The 18,937-nt window shown below is 49.4% G+C and overlaps 1 protein-coding gene across 2 annotated transcripts in view; it reads left to right on the top strand.

Annotated features, from left to right (window-relative positions):
• Window positions 1-18,937, top strand: part of rab6ba (RAB6B, member RAS oncogene family a) — an 85,243-nt gene that overhangs the window by 54,085 nt on the left and 12,221 nt on the right. For both annotated transcript variants that reach the window (XM_062556847.1, XM_062556848.1), the window contains 2 exons: window positions 1,695-1,806; window positions 13,549-13,642. In XM_062556847.1, coding sequence (XP_062412831.1) covers window positions 1,695-1,806; window positions 13,549-13,642 — 206 coding nt within the window. The remainder of the gene's footprint in view (window positions 1-1,694; window positions 1,807-13,548; window positions 13,643-18,937) is intronic.

Below are 18,937 nucleotides of genomic sequence, written 5' to 3'. Positions count from 1 at the left end.
GTGTGTGTGTGTGTGTGTGTGTGTGTGTGTGTGTGTGTGTGTGTGTGTGCATGTGTATTTGAGCGTGACGCCAGGTTTGTTTTTATTTTTCACAATAAAGAGGTGACAGGTTTATTGTCTTTCAGTCCCATTGTGGCCATCAGGGGCTGAAGTGTAATGGCTTTGCTGCTCGGTTTAGGATGACCCTCAGCAGAATGATGGCTCTCCATCCAGCTCATTTCATAGGCAGAACATGGCTGCTCCACCCCAGGAGACAGAGGAATGGATGCCAGAGGAAAGACAACGATAGAGAGATAGAGAGAGAGAGAGGACGAACACAAGATGCTAAGAAATAGAGATAGAGACAGAGAGAGAAAGAGAGAGAGAGAGAGAACACAAGAGGCTGAGAAATAGAGATAGAATAGAGATAGAGACAGAGAGACAAAGAGAGAGAGAGTGAGAGAGAGAGAGATAGAGGGAGGAAGAACACAAGAGGCTGAGAAATAGAGATAGAGACAGAGAGAGAGAGAGAGAGAAAGAGAGAGAGGGGGAGGAATGGAAGAGGGAATTCGTTTTCACCTTGAAGCCGCAGGCGAGGCCTTGGCTGTCAGAGCCGAGTGATGTGTTACTCGCGCTGCTTAGCACGCAGGGAGACGGCTGCTGGCGCGCCCAGGCGCCGAGGTCAAACGGAATGCATTAGCGATAGCAGCCGCGATAGCGCCTCCTCTGGAGTCCACCCAGCGTAGCGCAGAGCAGCGCCAACCCCCCCACAGCACCAACCCTGGGCTTGCAACCCGCCAGCGCAGTGTAGACTTTATCAGCTACCACTTCTACTCCAGTGAGTTCACACACACATACACACACACACACACACACACACACAGAGACACACACACGCACACGCGCACACACACACACTTACCAGGGATTCAACCTGGAGGATGTTAGAACATGTCTCTCCATCAAAGATTAAGCTTGTTCGTGAACATCTCCAAAGAACTTCCCCACTCGGCGCTGGAATGGGAAGAAGCCCCCACGGTGCTGTAAGCCTGTGTAGGTTGAGTTAGCCTGTCAGATATAGCTTGTAGTGCAGCTGACATAGCATTTTGCAGCATTATAAAGACATTTTTGTACCTTAAAATAATGTTTCCGAAATCATTTCAGTGGTTCATCAACTCGATTGGCTATAACCGCACTATGTAAGTTTACCAGATTGGTTAGTGGATCTGTAGTTCGAGACATAAGAATCTACAAATTTGACTTGCTTCAATGTCACAATACTTTTATTACTTTCATAAAATCTAGCAACATACTCTACTTTGTCTGTGGACATCATTATTAGCTGGATAAACAAATAGTGTGCGTGCGACAGAGCAAAAGTGCTTAGTGTTGCTTTAAAACAGATACATTTGTGAAGAGCAAAGGTAAAGCAAAACCGTCTGCATCTAAAGCCACCAATATGACAATTATTCAGCATTCCTCTTTTACTATACTTCTCTCTCTCTCTCTCTCGTCTCTGTTTATTAGTCTGGGAAATTAGTCTCTTGATTGTCAGAATGAATAATGAATGGCTGATCGTCTTGGACCGTTTCCTTGAGACAGACACATTTGAATGTGGCAAGCGTTCCCTTGGCGATGGGCTGTTGGACCAGCCCTTAATGTCCCCTGTGTCCCTCTCTCTCTCTCTCACTCTCTCTTTTTCTCTTTCCGCCCAGATGTGAACTCGTTCCAGCAGACCTCCAAATGGATCGACGACGTGCGGACAGAGAGGGGGAGCGACGTCATCATCATGCTTGTGGGCAACAAGACAGACCTGGCAGACAAGAGGTGAGCACCTACAGTATGTTCCGGAATGTTCCGCTATCTCAGCTGCTTGAGCAAGGTGCTGACCTTATGGGTTCTATACTTTTGGAACGCACACAGAAGTGTACAGTAACTACTGACTGACTGAGGAACTACTGACAGAAGTGTATACATATGGTATATAGCATATGTATGTTAATTAGTACGTACATGGTTTTGGATCATAAAGAATCTAGCTAACTGCTAAATGTAGAACTATGGCAGTGGTCTTCATTTGGACTCCTTGTTTCCTATATATCTACAGTATATCTATCCATTGACGTTTTCTAGTGGAAGCGTATCTTCACCCAAGTTACTGTAATACGCTTCGACTCGGTGTCTGTTCATGATGCCGCCAGTCAGAAGCTGGGCGGTGGAGGTGAGGTGATATCTAGTCATCTCCCCTGAGCTGAGGCGTGACCCTGGCCTGTTATTGCACCGGAGTGACCTTCATTTCAGTCTTAAAGTGTCTGTGAGGCCATGTGAGTGCAGGGGGAGATAGTAGAGAGAGAGAGAGAGAGAGAGAGAGTGGAGGAGGGAGGTTCACATGGGAAGTGTGAGGTGCTTTAAGGAGAGGAGTGGGGTTAATAGAGTGGGGAGAAGATTGGATAATGGAAGTGTGGAGGGGAGGAAATGAGAAAATGGAGGGATTGCAGAGGAGAGAGGAGTCTAGACTGAGCTGGCTAGGGAGCAACAATGAAGAAGGAGAAGGGGGGAGTGGAAAAAGGAGGAAAGAGAAAAGGAGCGAATGACCGAAAAGGCAGACAAAAGACAAAAAGAGGCAAAGAGCAACAGTGAGAGAGAAGAGATCAAAGGAGAATGGCAGGGACACGGAGGAAAGAGAATAGAGAAAAGGGAGAGAAGAGCAGTGAAGGACAGTCCCAACCCAGTAGTGCACCCTGGGCACATCTCCACCATAAGTACCCCTGCAGCTCTTTAATGACCAGCACCTGCTGCCTCTAACGGCCGCTATGGCCTCCACACAGCCAGCGCTGATCAGGAATTCATTACCATCATCCCCCAAACAGGGAGACGAGCGCTAGTATTTCCTCTAAGTGTTTTACCCCCTGGACGTGCTCTGTGTGTGAGTGTGTGTGTGTGTGTGTGTGTGATATCTCGGCTGTGAGATTGATTCAGCTGGTTTACCACTTCTAATTAAAACCCACCACAGCCATTTTCAGTCCCTCCAACCGCCTCGATCTCCTCAAACAGTCTGGCTGTGAAAAGCACCCCCCCACACGCACACACACACACACACCTCCATCTCCTCTCCTCTGAGATCCTGCTCCAGCCTCGCTGGTAAACAAGGATGTCTCTTCCCTCCAGGGTCCTCGTCTCCGTGGTTTCTCGCCTCCGTCTCCGTGGTGATAGCCGACCTCTATCGCCCTGCGCGCAGACAGACATCCCATAATTTTAGCGCCGAGACGCCGGCAGCAGGGCAGACGCCACGTCCAGACGGACACGGAGGAAGGCGAGGGCTCGTGTGTGGGGCCAGATGGCCTCTAGTGGGGGGGGGGCAGCGCTGCAGTTGAGGGGTGTGTGTGTGTGTGTGTGTGTGTGTGTGTGTGTGTCTGGGTGACCTAATGAGGTGGCCAGCATCTCCTCCCACGTCTCCCGTCTCAGCACGCGGCCTGGGCCGCCCCCTGCACGTGAGCACGAGACCTGTGGCGGCATCTCACCTGAGACGGGATGTTTCTCACTTCGCTCCCGCTCTCCCTTCTCTCCCCATCAGCGCTGCAGGTGTGAACACCCCGCGGTGCAGCCCTGCGCTCAACAGCCCTGCGCTAAATAGCCCTGCGCTTACTGCGCTCAACAGCCCTGCTCTATTTGTTTGGGAAAAGTAAACGCACACGTGAGGTGGTCACGGCGGTAAATGAAGACTTAAATTAAACAGAAGTGTCGTGGCACACTCGGAACTTCAAGATATTTTATTGACCTATTTTTTCACATACAAGTCATTCAGGATTACCTTTATGTTACACATGAGTCTCTTGATTGGACAGGTGTTAATTGGGGGTGTGTCAAGAGTCCATTCACAAAATCAGCCCTCCCCTAAACAGCCCTGGCTCGTCTTCAGCTATATCAAGCACTAGTGCATCACAACTGACTCAAATACACAGACGTAGTGTTAGCAAAAACAGCCACAGAGGCAAGACCGTGTGTGTGTGTTATTAATACAGAGGAAGAGGAGGAGTGTACTTCCTCTCCGGCGGCAGCGGACACGGTTTTCCTCCGGTCCCTTAATGGATCAGCACTCTCCTCTGCTCCTCTCCTCTGCTCCTCTCCTCTGCATCTCCAATTAACTGTGAGACCCAGTGTACCAAAAATACCCGGGCCGCTTAAAAAGCCCTTTTAGTAGCTCTCGCTCTGGTTCAAATGAAGCTAACACTGCGGCTGATTGCTCGGAGACCTCCGCCGCCACCCCTTGCTGAACGCACACGGAGCATTCGCAGCACGGCTTAAGTGGCCCTTTTTTTAGCTGGCCGGGGCGTGGTCAGTGGTCAGCCAGGCGTGGGCGTCCACTGCACGGTCGGATGCGTGATGATGCCCTCACCTTCGCCAGCCGGAGGCGGGTTGGTGACGCACGTCGGGCATAATTGGTTAAACTGTCGACGGCGGTCACCCCCGGAGAGAACCGTCCTCGGCCATCACCTTCTCCACGGGCCGTGTGACTGTGACGTCCACGACGTGTGTGGAGCTTAATTGGAGGCCGGCGCTGCTTTTGATGGGCCGTCCTGGAAAGCAGCAGCAGCTTGTTAGGCTGTCAGCTCATCGCTCCATCCAGTAGCCCTAGTAACCGGCCCCACATGTGTGTACTGTACTGTAGATGACCATTTCCTCTCTCTGGTCCTCCAGGAGCCAATTTTCACAGTGTCCAGGTGCCTGGCCTAGTTGATGTTAATGATGCCTTAATTGGCAGGGTAAAACATCTTCCTGTTTCTGTCTTTCCTATAGACTGAGCTGTTCCAGAGGAAGTTAGTTTACACAGTGGCGACATCTTGTGAAATAGGCTCATTACGGCTCAAGGAGGTTTCCCACATGCATAAAGGGAGCCAGTGGGGGATTGCTGCTTCTAGCTCAGCAGTGAGGAACAACAGTGGGGATACTTCTGTTCCCTTCCCCTCTGCAGCACTGATTTCCTAAGAGCCCAGTGACACCCCCACTGTCAGTGAAGTACATGTCATGCCCCTGCACCGACGGCTAGAGCTTTGTTGACTTTTCGGACACTTTCAGGGAGATGCCTTTCAAAAAGTTGCCTACAGGAGCCGGAGCAGAGCTCTGCATGGTTCTCCTGACGGTGAAGGACAAACGGCACCGTGCATTGTGTAGATGTGCGTCAGAAGGCTATTGTTTGGGCTCGTGCGTCTCAGCTAGAGTACAGTGCAGGCTGGAGAGTGTGGCTGAGCAGAAGCCTTTATTCTGGTTCTTTCCCCCCGACTGCCTCTGCAGGAGCGGCACCAGCTGTGCTGAAAAGTGCTGATGTCCGATGCCCGCTAGCCAATTAGCGCCCGTAATGTGCAGTTTTTTATTGCTGATATAATGTTTGCCGTGAATGTGTGCAGACGCGACGTGTGTGTTTTGTGAAGAAAGAAAAATGCGTATGTGCGTGTGTGTGTGTATGAGAGAGAGAGAGAAAAAAAAATAGAAAGTGAGAGAGAAAAAGAAAAAGATTAACAGAAAAAGGGAGATACTGGGGGGGTTTAAAAAATGTCCCTCCTTATCATTTATGAATAAGCCTTATGGCTTGGTAGGCGTGCCCCTTTTTGGCAGTCGTCCATCCCCTGAACCCCTTCACCTCTTGCTTCACCAGCTCACTCCGTCACGGCTGACCGCTGCAGCGGGCGGTCAGCGAGGTCCAGTGATCCACTCCGCTCCGCTCGGCTGCCTGCCCAGGCTGACCCCTGTCCCCCGCCAAGGTCAGAGGTCATCTGCTGCAGCCGTGATGCGTCGCGCCGTGAACCATCTCACAGGCTGCCTCATCCGCCCGTGCCTGCCAAATTACCCCCAAAACCCATCCCGTAATTATCGATATCGACTTTTGACGTTCCTCTCGCGTGGAGAACTTCTCATGTCTGGACTTTATTGAAGTTCCCTGAGCTACGTCAGTGACCACAATACCCCCAGCACTTTGCCTGTTTGCACTTTTCGAAGGAAAAAGGGGACAGGCTTTTTTTTTTTTTAAGTTGCTTCTGGAAAAGAATTTCAACACGTGAAACTAGCAACACTCAACGCTTCCCAAAAACAGCGGCTCCCAAAAATCCATTAGCATTCCAAAGGCGCCCCCTCTCTCTCCCTCTCCCTCTCTCTCTCTCTCTCTCTCTGGCAGGTCTTCGCTTGACACTTCATGTTAAAGTTGGGACGGGTTTTGGCGGAGCGAAGCGTCAACGCGCGGGTAATTAATCATATTCAAGATCGATAGCGAATCCGAGGAGCTCAGCAGTACGCGGCGAGGAATCCATTTGAATATTATTGCCACGGCGCTCGGGCGTCCCCACCGCTACTGTAATGAAATGTGACACGGCTGGGGCGGCTCATGCAGGGGAATAACGGGGGCGATAATGAACCTGGTTAGCTCTCCACAAACACCACACTGGAGGAGAGAGGGACAGAGAGAGCGTGGGGAGAAAAGAGAGAGAAGAGCGAGAGAGAGAGAGGGAGAGGAGGTGAGAGGGAAGCTGTGGAAGAGAACTGGAGTGTGAACTGGAGGGTGATGATGGGAGAGACAGAAAAATAGAGGGAGGAATAAAAGGAAGATGGTGTGAGAGAGAGAGAGAGAGAGAGAGAGGCTGTGTGGGAAAGAGTGGAAAAAAGAGGAAGAGAGAGAAAAGTACAGTCTGCAAGAGAGAGGGATAGAGAGAGAGAGAGAGAGAGTGAGATTAATTCTTACTGTTAAAGCCTGCCTAGAACTTTCATTGATTGAGCCTGTAATAGATTTTTTGTGTAATTTGTGTGTGTGTGGGCTGTGGAGCGCGAGGGACAGCAACCATGTACACATGAACAAACGCAATACATCTAATCTGGCACAAATTAAATTTAGTGTGTTAAGCCAGCAGCAGGGAAAAGGAATCATGTCAGCCAGGATTACGGAGGAGAGAGAGCCGAGCCTTGTAAAGAGTGTTCCGTATCTCAGCTACAGCCCCAACACATGCCCCCTCTCACCTCACAAGCCTCCCGTATGACAGTGGGGCTCTTTTATCCGGCGTGATGTGCTTGAAGTGCTCTCCCCCATCTCCCACACTTGTTTATTTACTCCACTGGTTGTCTTCATTCCTCCTCCCTTGCCTATGTTTGTTAGTGTTGGTCTCTCTCTCTCTCTCTCTCTCTCTCTCTCTCTCTCTCTCTCTCTGTCATTCTCCCCATTTCTGTCTTTATTGCTTAGCCATCAGTGCCACTCTGTCTATTGTAGACCTCCCTGGCATTTTCATTAGGACACACATCCATAGTCTTAATGGTTTTGGTTAACCGAGGCGCCTTGAACTGACACAAACACTCTTCATACTCATTTCCCCCTCTCTCTCTCTTCCCTTCTTTTCTCCCTCTTCCTCTCAGCTCCCCATTTCCCTCCTCTCGTCTGACTGACACCCACCAGCCTGGCGTTGACCCAGACCGCACGTCTTGATTGATGTGAGGGACTTGGGCAGAAGTGCTGGGTCAGGCTTTTTGCCTCCCCTCCGCCTTCCTCCTCCTCCTCCTCCTCCTCCTCCTCCTCCTCTTCCTCGTTCTCTGGGCAAAGCCTGAGCTCAATTCGGTTAGTGGACTCCGGAGACGACGAGACGAGGAGAGAGGCAGGCCAGGGCAGGGCAGAGATTCCAATAAAGCCCCGGGCTTTGGGGCCGTCCGCCGAGCTGCCTGCGCCGAGGAGATACGGCTAAGAGCTCAGATCAGGACCCTCTCGTCATGGTGATGGGTGTGTGACGGCTGGGATGGGCGACCTGTCAGGAGCCTCACAGCCGAGGATGAGCAGAAACATGAAAGAAGGAGAGGAGGAGAGAGAGAGAAAGAGAGAGAGAGAGAGGGCGGGGGGAAGGAAGAGAGCAAAAGAGGTGTTTGGGGAAATTGCACTTCTTTTCTGGCTTCAGCGCGCCTCAGTCTAATTGCGTGTCAGTCATAAACATTCTTTGTTATGCTCATTAGCTTGTTTGTTATGCTCGGAGACACCGCAGCTTTTGTGGTCGTTTGAAAGGCAGTTCCTGCCAAATAATTTATCAATCATCTAAATTATAACTGCAGGCGTGGCTGCATTTAAATTCAGTTGGGGTGAAGATGCCTTTTTCTCTTTTAAAAAAAAAAATATGCTATCAGGAATTTGTTTACACAAGTCTTATTTTCATGTGGTAGGGGAAGTGATTTGTTTTTCTTCTCCCTTCTTTTGTCAGAGGAAGGCTTTTTTCCTTCTCTCTCGTTCTCTCTCTTGGCTTGTTTGTGCCGTGCTGTTGTCAAGAGAAAAGTTTGTTTATTTCTTGGCCCCGTCCGTCTCTCGCTTTTTCGTCCAGAGAGGACGATAGTTTTCCGCGGAGAAGGGGACAGCAGATGGTCACGGTCCGCTCCAGATATCTGCGCGTGGCGCTGCTTCAGATTACTCACTGGCGGGGCTTTGGCTGACGCCCACCACAAAAAAGTGGCTGTTTGGACCTGTCTGCAAACACTCGGCTCCAATTGAAATCCTAATGGGAGGGAAAAAACACTCTGTTTGCGTCCACAAAGTCACATTCTATTCCTAGCACGGACAGAGAAAGCGAGAGAGAGAGAGAGAGAGAGCACATTAGCATTTTGCTCGTTTCATGGTAGGACATCTTTATAATGTCTGATAGGCCGTTCTGCTTCACAAGCGATTATACTGCTGTTGAAATTACAGTAAAAAGCTCAATGTGAATATTATGCACAAGGACAAATGGCTCCATTCAGTGTCCCCAGGAACCGTTCCCTGAACCGAATCCCCATGGCAGCACGCTGTCCCTCTCCTCTCCTCTCCTCTCACCCATGGGTGCTTCCATGGAGCAGCGCAATCACTCTCGCCCTCAGCTGAAGTGGATGATTCCAGTTTCACGGCACAAGGGTCGCACAGATCCCTTCAGGAAAAAAGGGCCCTTTTCCCCTGAGGCACGGTGTGAGGTGAGACTCTCTGTGAGGGAGGGAGTGTGGGCTGAGTGCAGTCCACCCTGACACCTCTGCTCTGAGCTCCTCTCACCCGCCAGCTCCACCGCTGGGAGCCTGGCATGGACACTGGCTATCAGGGAAAAGGCTAGAGGTAGAGAGGGAGAGAGAGAGAGAGGGAGATGAGGAGAAAGAGACCGCTGAAGAGGCTGGTCACACCTCATGTACACACATTGGGTTCATAATGAGTGGGGCTGGGGAAGTGAGACAGGCATTATCTGCCAGTGAGCCATGTGAAAGGGCATTGATACAGCAAGAAACTGGGATGGTGGCCCTTTCTTTGTCTTTCATAGTACCCTTGGACCAGGTTTGACGTCGACTACATGAAGCTGCTGTTTAGAGTGCCTTGTCATTGGGAGTGCACTCAGGAATCAGGACACAAATGTAGGTTGTAGACGATAAATACAACTGATGTCAGTGTGTATTATGCCTCATGCCTTTTGGTCTCATTTCTGTTCAGAACTCTGTCAGGGATTACGTCATGGCGGCTACTGACAAAGTGACGGTGTCTGTGGTTGAACTGTTGAAGTGCGGCACTCTCTTCCTTTCATCTGTCTGTCTCTGTGTGTTTGGAAGCCACTGGATCACCCTTTCAATCCCATTTCCCTTCTCTGCTCTTTCATAGTGCTAGTTTCTCCCTTCAGGTCGTACCAGCAATTCAAAAAGCAATGGTGCCAGACCTTTAAAAGTATTACAAGTGCTAAGGAAGAATAATAAATAAATAAATAAATAATGAAAATAATGAAATAAAACGGTAGCACAAGAATCTCCCGAGGCGCCTTGACAGGTTTAAAAAAAAAAAAAAAACAGCTCGGCCGATTTCTTTGCGCATTCCGAAAACCCTCTCCGTACTCGCGAAATGAAAGGCACCATATTGTCTTACCTTCATCTGCTTCCGTGTGCCTGCTCCATATTTCTTCTCAGCTGTCACCTCTTCCCTCTCTCTCCCCCGAGGAGGAGAGTGGTGCAGGGTTGGAGGGTTTGCTGCTCCTCGCTCTTGAAAGCGAACAAAAGATGCAGCGCTTGGCAGAGTTCGGCGTGGTGCAGCAGCGCTGTTACGGGGCCGGTGGGGGGTTTCAGATTTGCCCCGTCTGGAAGGCTGTTTTTGGGGAAGGGCTTAGGCTTTGATGGTGGAATGCTAAAAAGGCTGGAATGAACATCCAACCCCCCCATCCCCACCTAATCGGTGGTGGGTAGTGTTTTCTGCATGATTTTTAACTATTTTTGAGTCATGGTGTGTTCAATGATATTCCACTCACGGTTTGCAACATTGAACAGCTCCAGCTGCTCTGTTTGTAGTTCACATAGAGTGGGATGAATCAGCAGGAGGTAAACAGGTGTGTGTGTGTGTGAATGTATAAGTGTGTGTGTGTGTGTGTGTGTGTGTGTGTTTGTGTGTTTGTTTTGTTTTGTTTTAAATCTTTGGATGGGTGGGTGTGTATGTGTAAGCTTGCATGTGTGTGTGTTTGTGTGAACATGTGTGTGTTTCTGCGTGTGTGTGTGTGAGAGAGAGTGTGTTTAAGCATGCGTGTGTGTGTGGGCCTGTATGTGAGCAAGCATACATGCATGTGTGTGTGTGTGTGTGATGCAGAATCACGTCACCATCAGGACATCAGCATCAGCAATCACGCGGCGGTCGGTCCCTCCGCCCTCCTGGACAGCCGGCGTGAGGCCGTGAGATTAGAGTCCATCGCCACGCCGACAGGGATGATGAGACGGCCTTTATGGAGTCAGACAGACACCGCCTGCCTGAGAGATGGGGAGATTTCCACCACACGGCCAACACACACAACACCGCCACTGCCACCGACACAAACATCCACACTACGCCTTTTTTTTTATATGCATGGCTCGTGGCAACGGTTTTGATCGCACACACCCAGCCAGCCAGATTTGACCGACTGCGAGAGAAGCGAGAGTCAGCATCAAACATATCGACTTCAAAGTCCGCTATCGCGCTTCATCGCTCGATGCATGTCTGCTCTGTGGTGTTGATTTGAAGAGGACAATTTAGATTTGCAAACACAGGAATATCTCTTTCTGATGTATATGTGTGTGCGTTGGTGTGTGTGTGTGTGTGTGTGTGTGTGTGTGTGTGTGTGTGTGTGTGTGTGTGTGTGTGTGTGTGTGTGTGTGTGTGTGTGTACGTGTGTGTGGAGAGAGGGGAAATGCGGCTGCCCACTCGCTTGTCTGGACGGTGTTTACCCATAACGGCTTGCTGGCAGAGATTGGCGGGGTAAGAAGGAGGTCAAGTGGATCAGGTCACGCCTGAACCAGACTGCTCAGACTGCAGGAGAGCCATGTTGGCCAGACTCCATCACTTGCCCATGTATAGTGGAGGACAGGACTGTGGAGGGTGGATGGATGGGAGGGTGAATGGGTAGATGGGTGGATGGGTGGATGAATGGATGGATGGATGGATGGATGGATGGATTGGTGGATGGATTGGTGGATGGTGGGGTAGAGAGACTGAGAAATGAAGGAGGCTCTTAACGTTGCTGTTTCTCTCTCGCTCTCCTTTCCTCTCCAGTCTTTTATTTCTGTGAGGAGAACAAAGGAATCAGACTGGTTACGTCATGTGTGTGTGTGAGTGTGTGTGTGTGTGTGTGTGTGTGTGTGTGTGTGTGTGTAGGTGTGTCCCTGTGGAGAACCCAGCCCAGCCATCCCAATGCGCACATACACACACACACACACACACACACACACACACACACACACACACACACACACACACACTTACACTAAAGCTTACATGGATACAAATACACACACACCACACACTCATTTGCTCGCTCTCTCTCTCTCTCACACACACACACACACACACACACACACACACACACACACACACACACACACACACACACACACACACACACACACACACACACATTCACCTTTTTCATTCCCTTTTCCATTATTCCCTGAGACACACACACCCTCACAGATGTTTCCTACACTGGTGTGCTCATGAGGAGCACAGGAGAAGAGACGACTGTGAGCAGGGTGACGTCTCTCTCCTCTTTCATCTGCAGCTGTTTATCTTCATTTCTTTCTCTCTCTCTCTCTCTCTCTCTCTCTCTATCTCTCTGCATGTCTGCCTCCCTCTCTCTTTTGAGAAGCTCATCTCTTTTCTGCTCTTGTCTTTATTGCTCACAGTGTGCAACATCCATTCACTTGCTTTTCTCACTTCATTTTCCTCCTCTGTGTGTGTGTGTATGTGTGTGTGTGTTCGTGCTTGTGTGTGTGTGTGTGTGTGTGTGTGTGTGTGTGTGTGGGAGAGAGGACGACACACTGCACTCCCTCTCCCTCTCCTGTGTTCTCTCTCTATCTCTTCCTCCCTCTCTCTGTACCCCCACACATGGATTAATACACAAGTGTGTCATATAACCGTGGATTAATTAATGTGCCAGCCTATAAAGCGCTTAATCAGTTTCTTCATCAATTAATTACTGGAGCAGGGCAGTATGTGTGTGTGGGTGGGGCTGTGTTTTCTGTGTGTGCATATGTGTGTGTGTGTGTGTGTGTGTGTGTGTGTGTGTGAGTTTGAGTGATGATGCTGTCTAAGTGTCTCAGTGGCCAAGAAACCAGACAGTACCTCACTCCGAGTGTCTAACTTGTCGACTGCAGTGGAGAGGAGCTTGTGTAGAGAGTAGAGACCTCTGTCAAGTCCAATGGAAATAAAATGCCTCTGATGATCATGACTGCCTGTCCTTTGCTTCATGTGAAATTACCGTCTCAGAGTGATATTGCTTTCTGTGGCTTTCGTTGTGACTGCAAGTAGCAAAGAAACTGAAAAGCAAATACAAAGAGCAATTTCATTTTTGATGTCTTTATCAACCACTGAAGATGTCTTGTGTGTCTCAATAGCACTCATGTACAGAACATTTGTTCTCATCCAAGTAGATCTGATATACTAGCACAGAGCTCCAGCTACACAAACAGGAGCATTGAAAATGACTCTGTGGGGACATACTGTAGGTGACCTTGCAAAGCGAAACCAGTCGCTTTGGTAAAATTTACAAAATGAAGTTATTGTGCTCACATGAACAGCCATGAACTAAGCTTTGCAATAAATATCGAGGGTATTTGAAAAACTTTCGCTAAGATAACCGCATTCAAAGTTGACATGCCAGAAAAGGAGAAATTCTCCTTTTTAAGTGGCGTGGACAACAGGAATGACTACTTATGTTTTGAATCTTCACCGGGTTTGGCGTCAAAACGTGTGTTTTTCCGTTAAATTTGTTCACGATATGAAAGTGTAGACTGTATACTGTCGAATTAAGCGAAAACTTGAAATTCAACATTTTAGCCCGAACGTTTGTTTATCATGGATTTTCTCAATATAACATTGAGCACAAATTGACTGGTTTTGCTTTGCAGGGCCACATATGTAAAGTGTTAAGTATCTTGGCATATGAGTGATTTATTGATATGACATTAGCATATATGTATGGTATGCAAAGGGCATATTTATGGTGGTCCCTTGTCAGTGTTCATCATCATTTTTCATGTGGACCCTGGCGGTTCATTATTGCTCCTTAACGGACTCCCGATCTCCCGCGTCCACAGGCAAATCACGATTGAAGAGGGCGAACAGCGAGCCAAGGAGCTGAGCGTGATGTTCATCGAGACCAGCGCCAAGACGGGCTACAATGTCAAACAGGTGAGGAGCCACTCGCAACAACACCGACACCCCCACAAACACACACACACACACATACTGTACACACACACATACTGTACATACACGGCCCACCCCGCCCCATCTCTCAGCTGCTGCGACAGGTTTAAAGTTGGAGCTATAGAGTAAAAGAGTGAAATGGAGGGTGAGGCAAAGAAGTGAGAAAAGAAAACAGGCAGCCGAGAAGCTGAAAGGAAGAAAGTGAGAGAGGCAGGCAGAGAGAGAGAGAGAGAGAGAGAGAGAGAGTGAGATTAGGAAATAGAGGAGAGAGAGAAAGTTAGAAGAGTGAGAGAGAGCGGAGAGAGAAGTGCGTGGGCAGCAGCAGCAACAGCACTCAGACTGTAGTGTGAGTCACCGTGACTAAGCGCTCTCTCTCTCTCTCCCTCTCGCTATCTCTCTCTCTCTCTCTTCCTCTCTCTCTCACGGAGGGGAGCCGAGAGAGGGATGGCGCTGACGTCTAAAGCTCAGAACACGTCGGTCTGTGCCGTCCACGGCTTCCGAGCTGTTCCGTGGCATTCCGGAAACGGAGGAGGAGATGATGGCACACGCACATGCGCTCGCCCGCTGCCATCGTCATGCCGATGCCAATCAAAGAACCTTCTGGACTCAATGACCCCGCTCCTCCCTCCCTCCCTCCCTCCCTCCCTCCCTCTCTCCCTCTCACCCTCTCTCCGTCTGTCTGTCTCCGCTGCTTCCTTAGAACCTGGTTGCCGTGGGAAACAGCATGCTTCCCCTAAAGGCCACTAGAGAGTCTTCACCATGAGCCGGTCTGTGGTTGAGACAGTGAAGGCAGCCACAGAAGTATCCCGTTCTGTATTGTGAGAGCTCTGCATAGCCCACGTCTGCTTGTGTAAAAGACAGTGAATGATAGCGAAGGAATGAATGCTGAAAAGAATCTGCTAAGCTCTTTGTCACAACATCGCCTGGGAGGAATCACACTGAATATGTGATACACATCAACTAAGAGATGGTGTTCTTTTTTTCAGATGCAGAGTCAGACTGAATGAATCTACTGATTTTGTGAATTCACTGGTCTTACTCCATCTGGTTTACTGCCCTGAGAGTTTTGCCCAGTATGTCCAGTCTCAGGCTGATATCCCCTCTGCATGACAGAGGCCACGGGCACAGGCCATGGGCTTCACTCTGGAGACTGGCACAAAGGAACGCGGTCAGTCCCCTTAGGCTGACCTCTCAGCCTCGTGTGGCGGACTGCCCTCCTCTCTGTCGCTGCCAGTCTCTCCTCCACAGTCCTAACCCACAGTTCACATTACTGTCGCTCAACTGTAAGAGCAAAGAGCCAATGGCAGCCGTGCACCGTGAAGGAGGCAGTGTTGCGCTTTTCTTTTCCCCCTGGCCAATGGCTATGACATGGGCTCAGTAACCATAAGGCCAGTAACTACAGAGTGAGAGCTTAGGAGCCTTCTTAGAGTGAACTCTTCTGCTTCTCTTCTCCTCTCCTCTTGTCTTGTCTTCTGTTGTCTTCTCTTCTCTTCTCTTCTCTTCTCTACTCTTCTCTGCTCTTCTCTTCTCTTCTTCTCTTCTATTCGCTTCTCTTCTCTACTCTTCTCTGCTCTTCTCTTCTCTTCTTCTCTCCTATTTGCCTCTCTACTCTTCTCCTCTCTTTTCTTCTCTTGTCTTCTATTTGCTTCTCTTCTCTACTCTACTCTACTCTACTCTACTCTACTCTACTCTACTCTATTCTACTCTACTCTACTCTACTCTACTCTGCTCTGCTCTACTCTACTCTACTCTACTCTATTCTACTCTACTCTACTCTTCTCTACTCTACTCTACTCTACTCTACTCTACTCTTCTCTACTCTACTCTACTCTACTCTTCTCTACTCTTCTCTACTCTTCTCTACTCTACTCTACTCTACTCTACTCTTCTCTACTCTACTCTACTCTACTCTACTCTACTCTATTCTACTCTACTCTACTCTACTCTACTCTACTCTACTCTGCTCTACTCTACTCTACTCTACTCTACTCTACTCTACTCTGCTCTACTCTGCTCTACTCTACTCTACTCTACTCTACTCTTCTCTACTCTTCTCTACTCTTCTCTACTCTACTCTACTCTACTCTACTCTTCTCTACTCTACTCTACTCTACTCTACTCTTCTCTACTCTACTCTACTCTACTCTACTCTACTCTTCTCTACTCTACTCTACTCTACTCTTCTCTTATGTTATCTTCTCCTCTCCTCTTCCTGGTTGTTCCTGCTGACCAGTCCCCCTCTCCTCAGCACCAGGGGCACTCTGAGCTCCGTGCATCCCTGATGTGATTAGCCTCTCTGAGTTAGCGCTGCTGCACGTGCCAGAGCCTCGGGGTTCGGCCGTCTTAACTCCAGCGTGGAGTGTGTGTAAAACGTGCCCGTCTGGGGGGGAGAGGTGGGTCGCTGGTAGTGGGGTGGACAGGTGGTGGAGGAGGAGTGCTGGTGTGCCCGCGGGAGGGTTGTGTGGCGTGTGTGGCTCCGTCAGTTCTGATGCCCAAACATACGGACTGTGTGTGTGGCGCACAGCTCACAGTGCACACCAGGGGCACAGCGGAGTAATGACAGTGCAGTGCAGTGCAGAGCAGAGCAGGGAGTGTGTGTGTGTGTGTGTGTGTGTGTGTGTGTGTGTGTGTACGTGTGCACTCTGTTGTTTGGGAGCACACATGCTGTGCCTGCGCACGCACTCATGCGCACACGTACACACACATGCACACACATACACACATACACACACAGGTACACACACACACACACACACACACATGCACACACGCACACACACACACAGGTCCACACACACAGATATACACACACACAGATATACACTCACATACAGGCACTCCCCCCCTTTCTCTCCCTCTTTCTCACACCCACATATTTCTGCTTACACAAACAATCTCACAAACATCCACAAATAAGCGCAGCAGCATACTGAAGACACAAGTACACAGTCACACACATCTACGCTCATTTTTTCTCTCTCTCTCTCTCTCTCACTCAAACACACACACACACACACACACACACACACATACAAACACACAGTCACACACACACACGCAACAAGATGGTGATAGATGGTGATGCTGACACGAAAGACTCCACTGTACTTCCAGTCTGTGTTTCCTCAGAGGGCCATTGTGGGAGCGTACAATAGATACCAGGCAAAAGAAAGCCTATTTGTTTCCCCTGCCCGCTCATTTACAACAAGTTGTTAGCTCTACAGGAACAGGCCGTGTAGTAATTCACACAGTTTGTTTAATTCATCAAGCGCTAACAATGAGGCTCTGAGTCTCCCGTTATCACGCTAGAAGAATTGTTTATCTGGATGCTTGAGATTGGGGCACCAGTGCAAGCCAATCCTACTATGTTTTCTGTTCCGCTTTTAGAGGATTCATCTGATGGGTTTTTTTTTTTAAATCGATAGCACAATTTATTTTATAATCCACCCTAACAATAAGACTGCTTAACCGAGTGGTTCAAAAAGCATAATTGCGCCATGATAACCCGCGTATTGATCCCACGGCGCCAGATATATTTCTTTGCGTCGTTGAGGGGTTGTAATGGCGGAAAAATGTAGCTAGCGATGGTGGATCTGTTTCAAATCAAATTGATGGGGAACAGCATGATGAATAGTATGAATGGGCCATTTAGTGAGCCGCTATATGCTTACATTGATTCTGCTTAATGGCCTAATTATGATAATATTGCCATTATGGGGTGATTTGCTTCAACCATGCTCCTGCAAGGTTGTGGTAATTGTAATTTGTCAACCATAGGTGAACATTAGCCTGGAGAGAGACCTCCTAAAGATTGCTTGGGAACAACAAAGTACCCCCCCCACACACACACACACACACACACACACACACACACGCGCGCGCGCACACACACACACACACACACACACACACACACACACACACACACACACACACACACACGTACGTTTGCATGCACGCACACACACACACACCGCAATCGACATGCAAGCTTTGGAAGTAAACCTTTAATGGGGATTTGATTAAGCCTGGCCATAAATTGGCTGAGAAACTGTCCCTTATTGAATCTCCCTAATCGTCATGAAATCTAAGAGGACGAGGTAATGTTCTTTAGTGTAACAGAAACCGCACAGGGGACAAGCTGCTGTCTCACTCTCTCCCCCTCAGCGTGTGTCTTCATATGTGTGTGTGTGTGTGTGTGTGTGTGTTTGTATGTCCGTGCATGTCTCTCACTCATTTGTATGTATCATGTTTTGCGTTCCCTGTCCCGACCGCATTAAAATGAGTCTTTATGGATCCCTGTCTTTCACTGTCAAAAACAATGGCCCGGAGCCAGTTAACCAAATTGGCCTTTTTTCCCTGCCAGTGCTTTCCTAATGGTCTGCATGCTTCTCCCAGAGCTGGCTGCTCTGCTCTGATGGATGGAGCTGAGAGAGGAATATGCTGTCTGTTGTATACTGTATCTGCTTCACATTTCACTATGGCTTGGAAATTAGTGGGGAGGGGAGGGGGGGGGGGGGTAGGGCGCTAATGCTTTCTCATTCATCCCTTTCAGGGAAAATGAAATAAAAGCCTGTTCGATGTGAGGGCAAATATATTCCTCTTTGGTGGCGCCAGACAAAAAGGGCAAGAATTTGACCACTCTAACCTTTAATGTTGTTATAAAAAGCCCTTCCTTTATTGTTTTTTTTTTTTCTTTCTTTTCTTTCTGAGGTCATGAAATCTCACCGTTCTCTGCGAGAGTTACGGTGTGATGTGATAAAGCCAGGGCAGCGTCGGTCAGCTCTTGTCCTGTCCATGACCCCTTCCTGGCCACCAATCCCCTAGAGGGGGTCACTCATCACAGCCGCTCATGCTCTCGAGTGCTAATTGCCACGATTGCCGCGGTAACGAGCCCATGACCTCACCCCACCGCCTCCGCCTCTTTTTCCTACGTGATCTACGGCTTCGCCTGGCTGCCCATTGGCTAAGAGTGGACTTGACCGGCCAACACCCTCACAACACCCCGCCCCCCACCCCCCCCCCCCCCCCGGCCTGTGAGTGGAGCGAGGTGGAGTGGACCGGACCTGGTCTCCGCTGCTAAGAGCCGTGAGAGTGGCCCTTAATGGCCGCCCGCTGCGGCCGGGTTTGCGGAGTGTGGCGCTGCTTATGGCCCCGTGGCCAGGGCATGCTGGGAGAGGAGCAGAGAGCATGCTGGGAGGAGGTCTTGGCTCAGTGAGCTTATTGGCTCCTCAGGTGAGAGCATGGACAGACTCCCCTGCTGGGCGGACACTTAGA

The sequence above is a fragment of the Sardina pilchardus genome, chromosome 15 (genome assembly GCF_963854185.1).
Source record: "Sardina pilchardus chromosome 15, fSarPil1.1, whole genome shotgun sequence".
Classification (NCBI taxonomy): domain Eukaryota; kingdom Metazoa; phylum Chordata; class Actinopteri; order Clupeiformes; family Clupeidae; genus Sardina; species Sardina pilchardus.
Note: the sequence above shows the minus strand (reverse complement) of the source record. Positions and strands in the feature narration are given on the sequence as shown.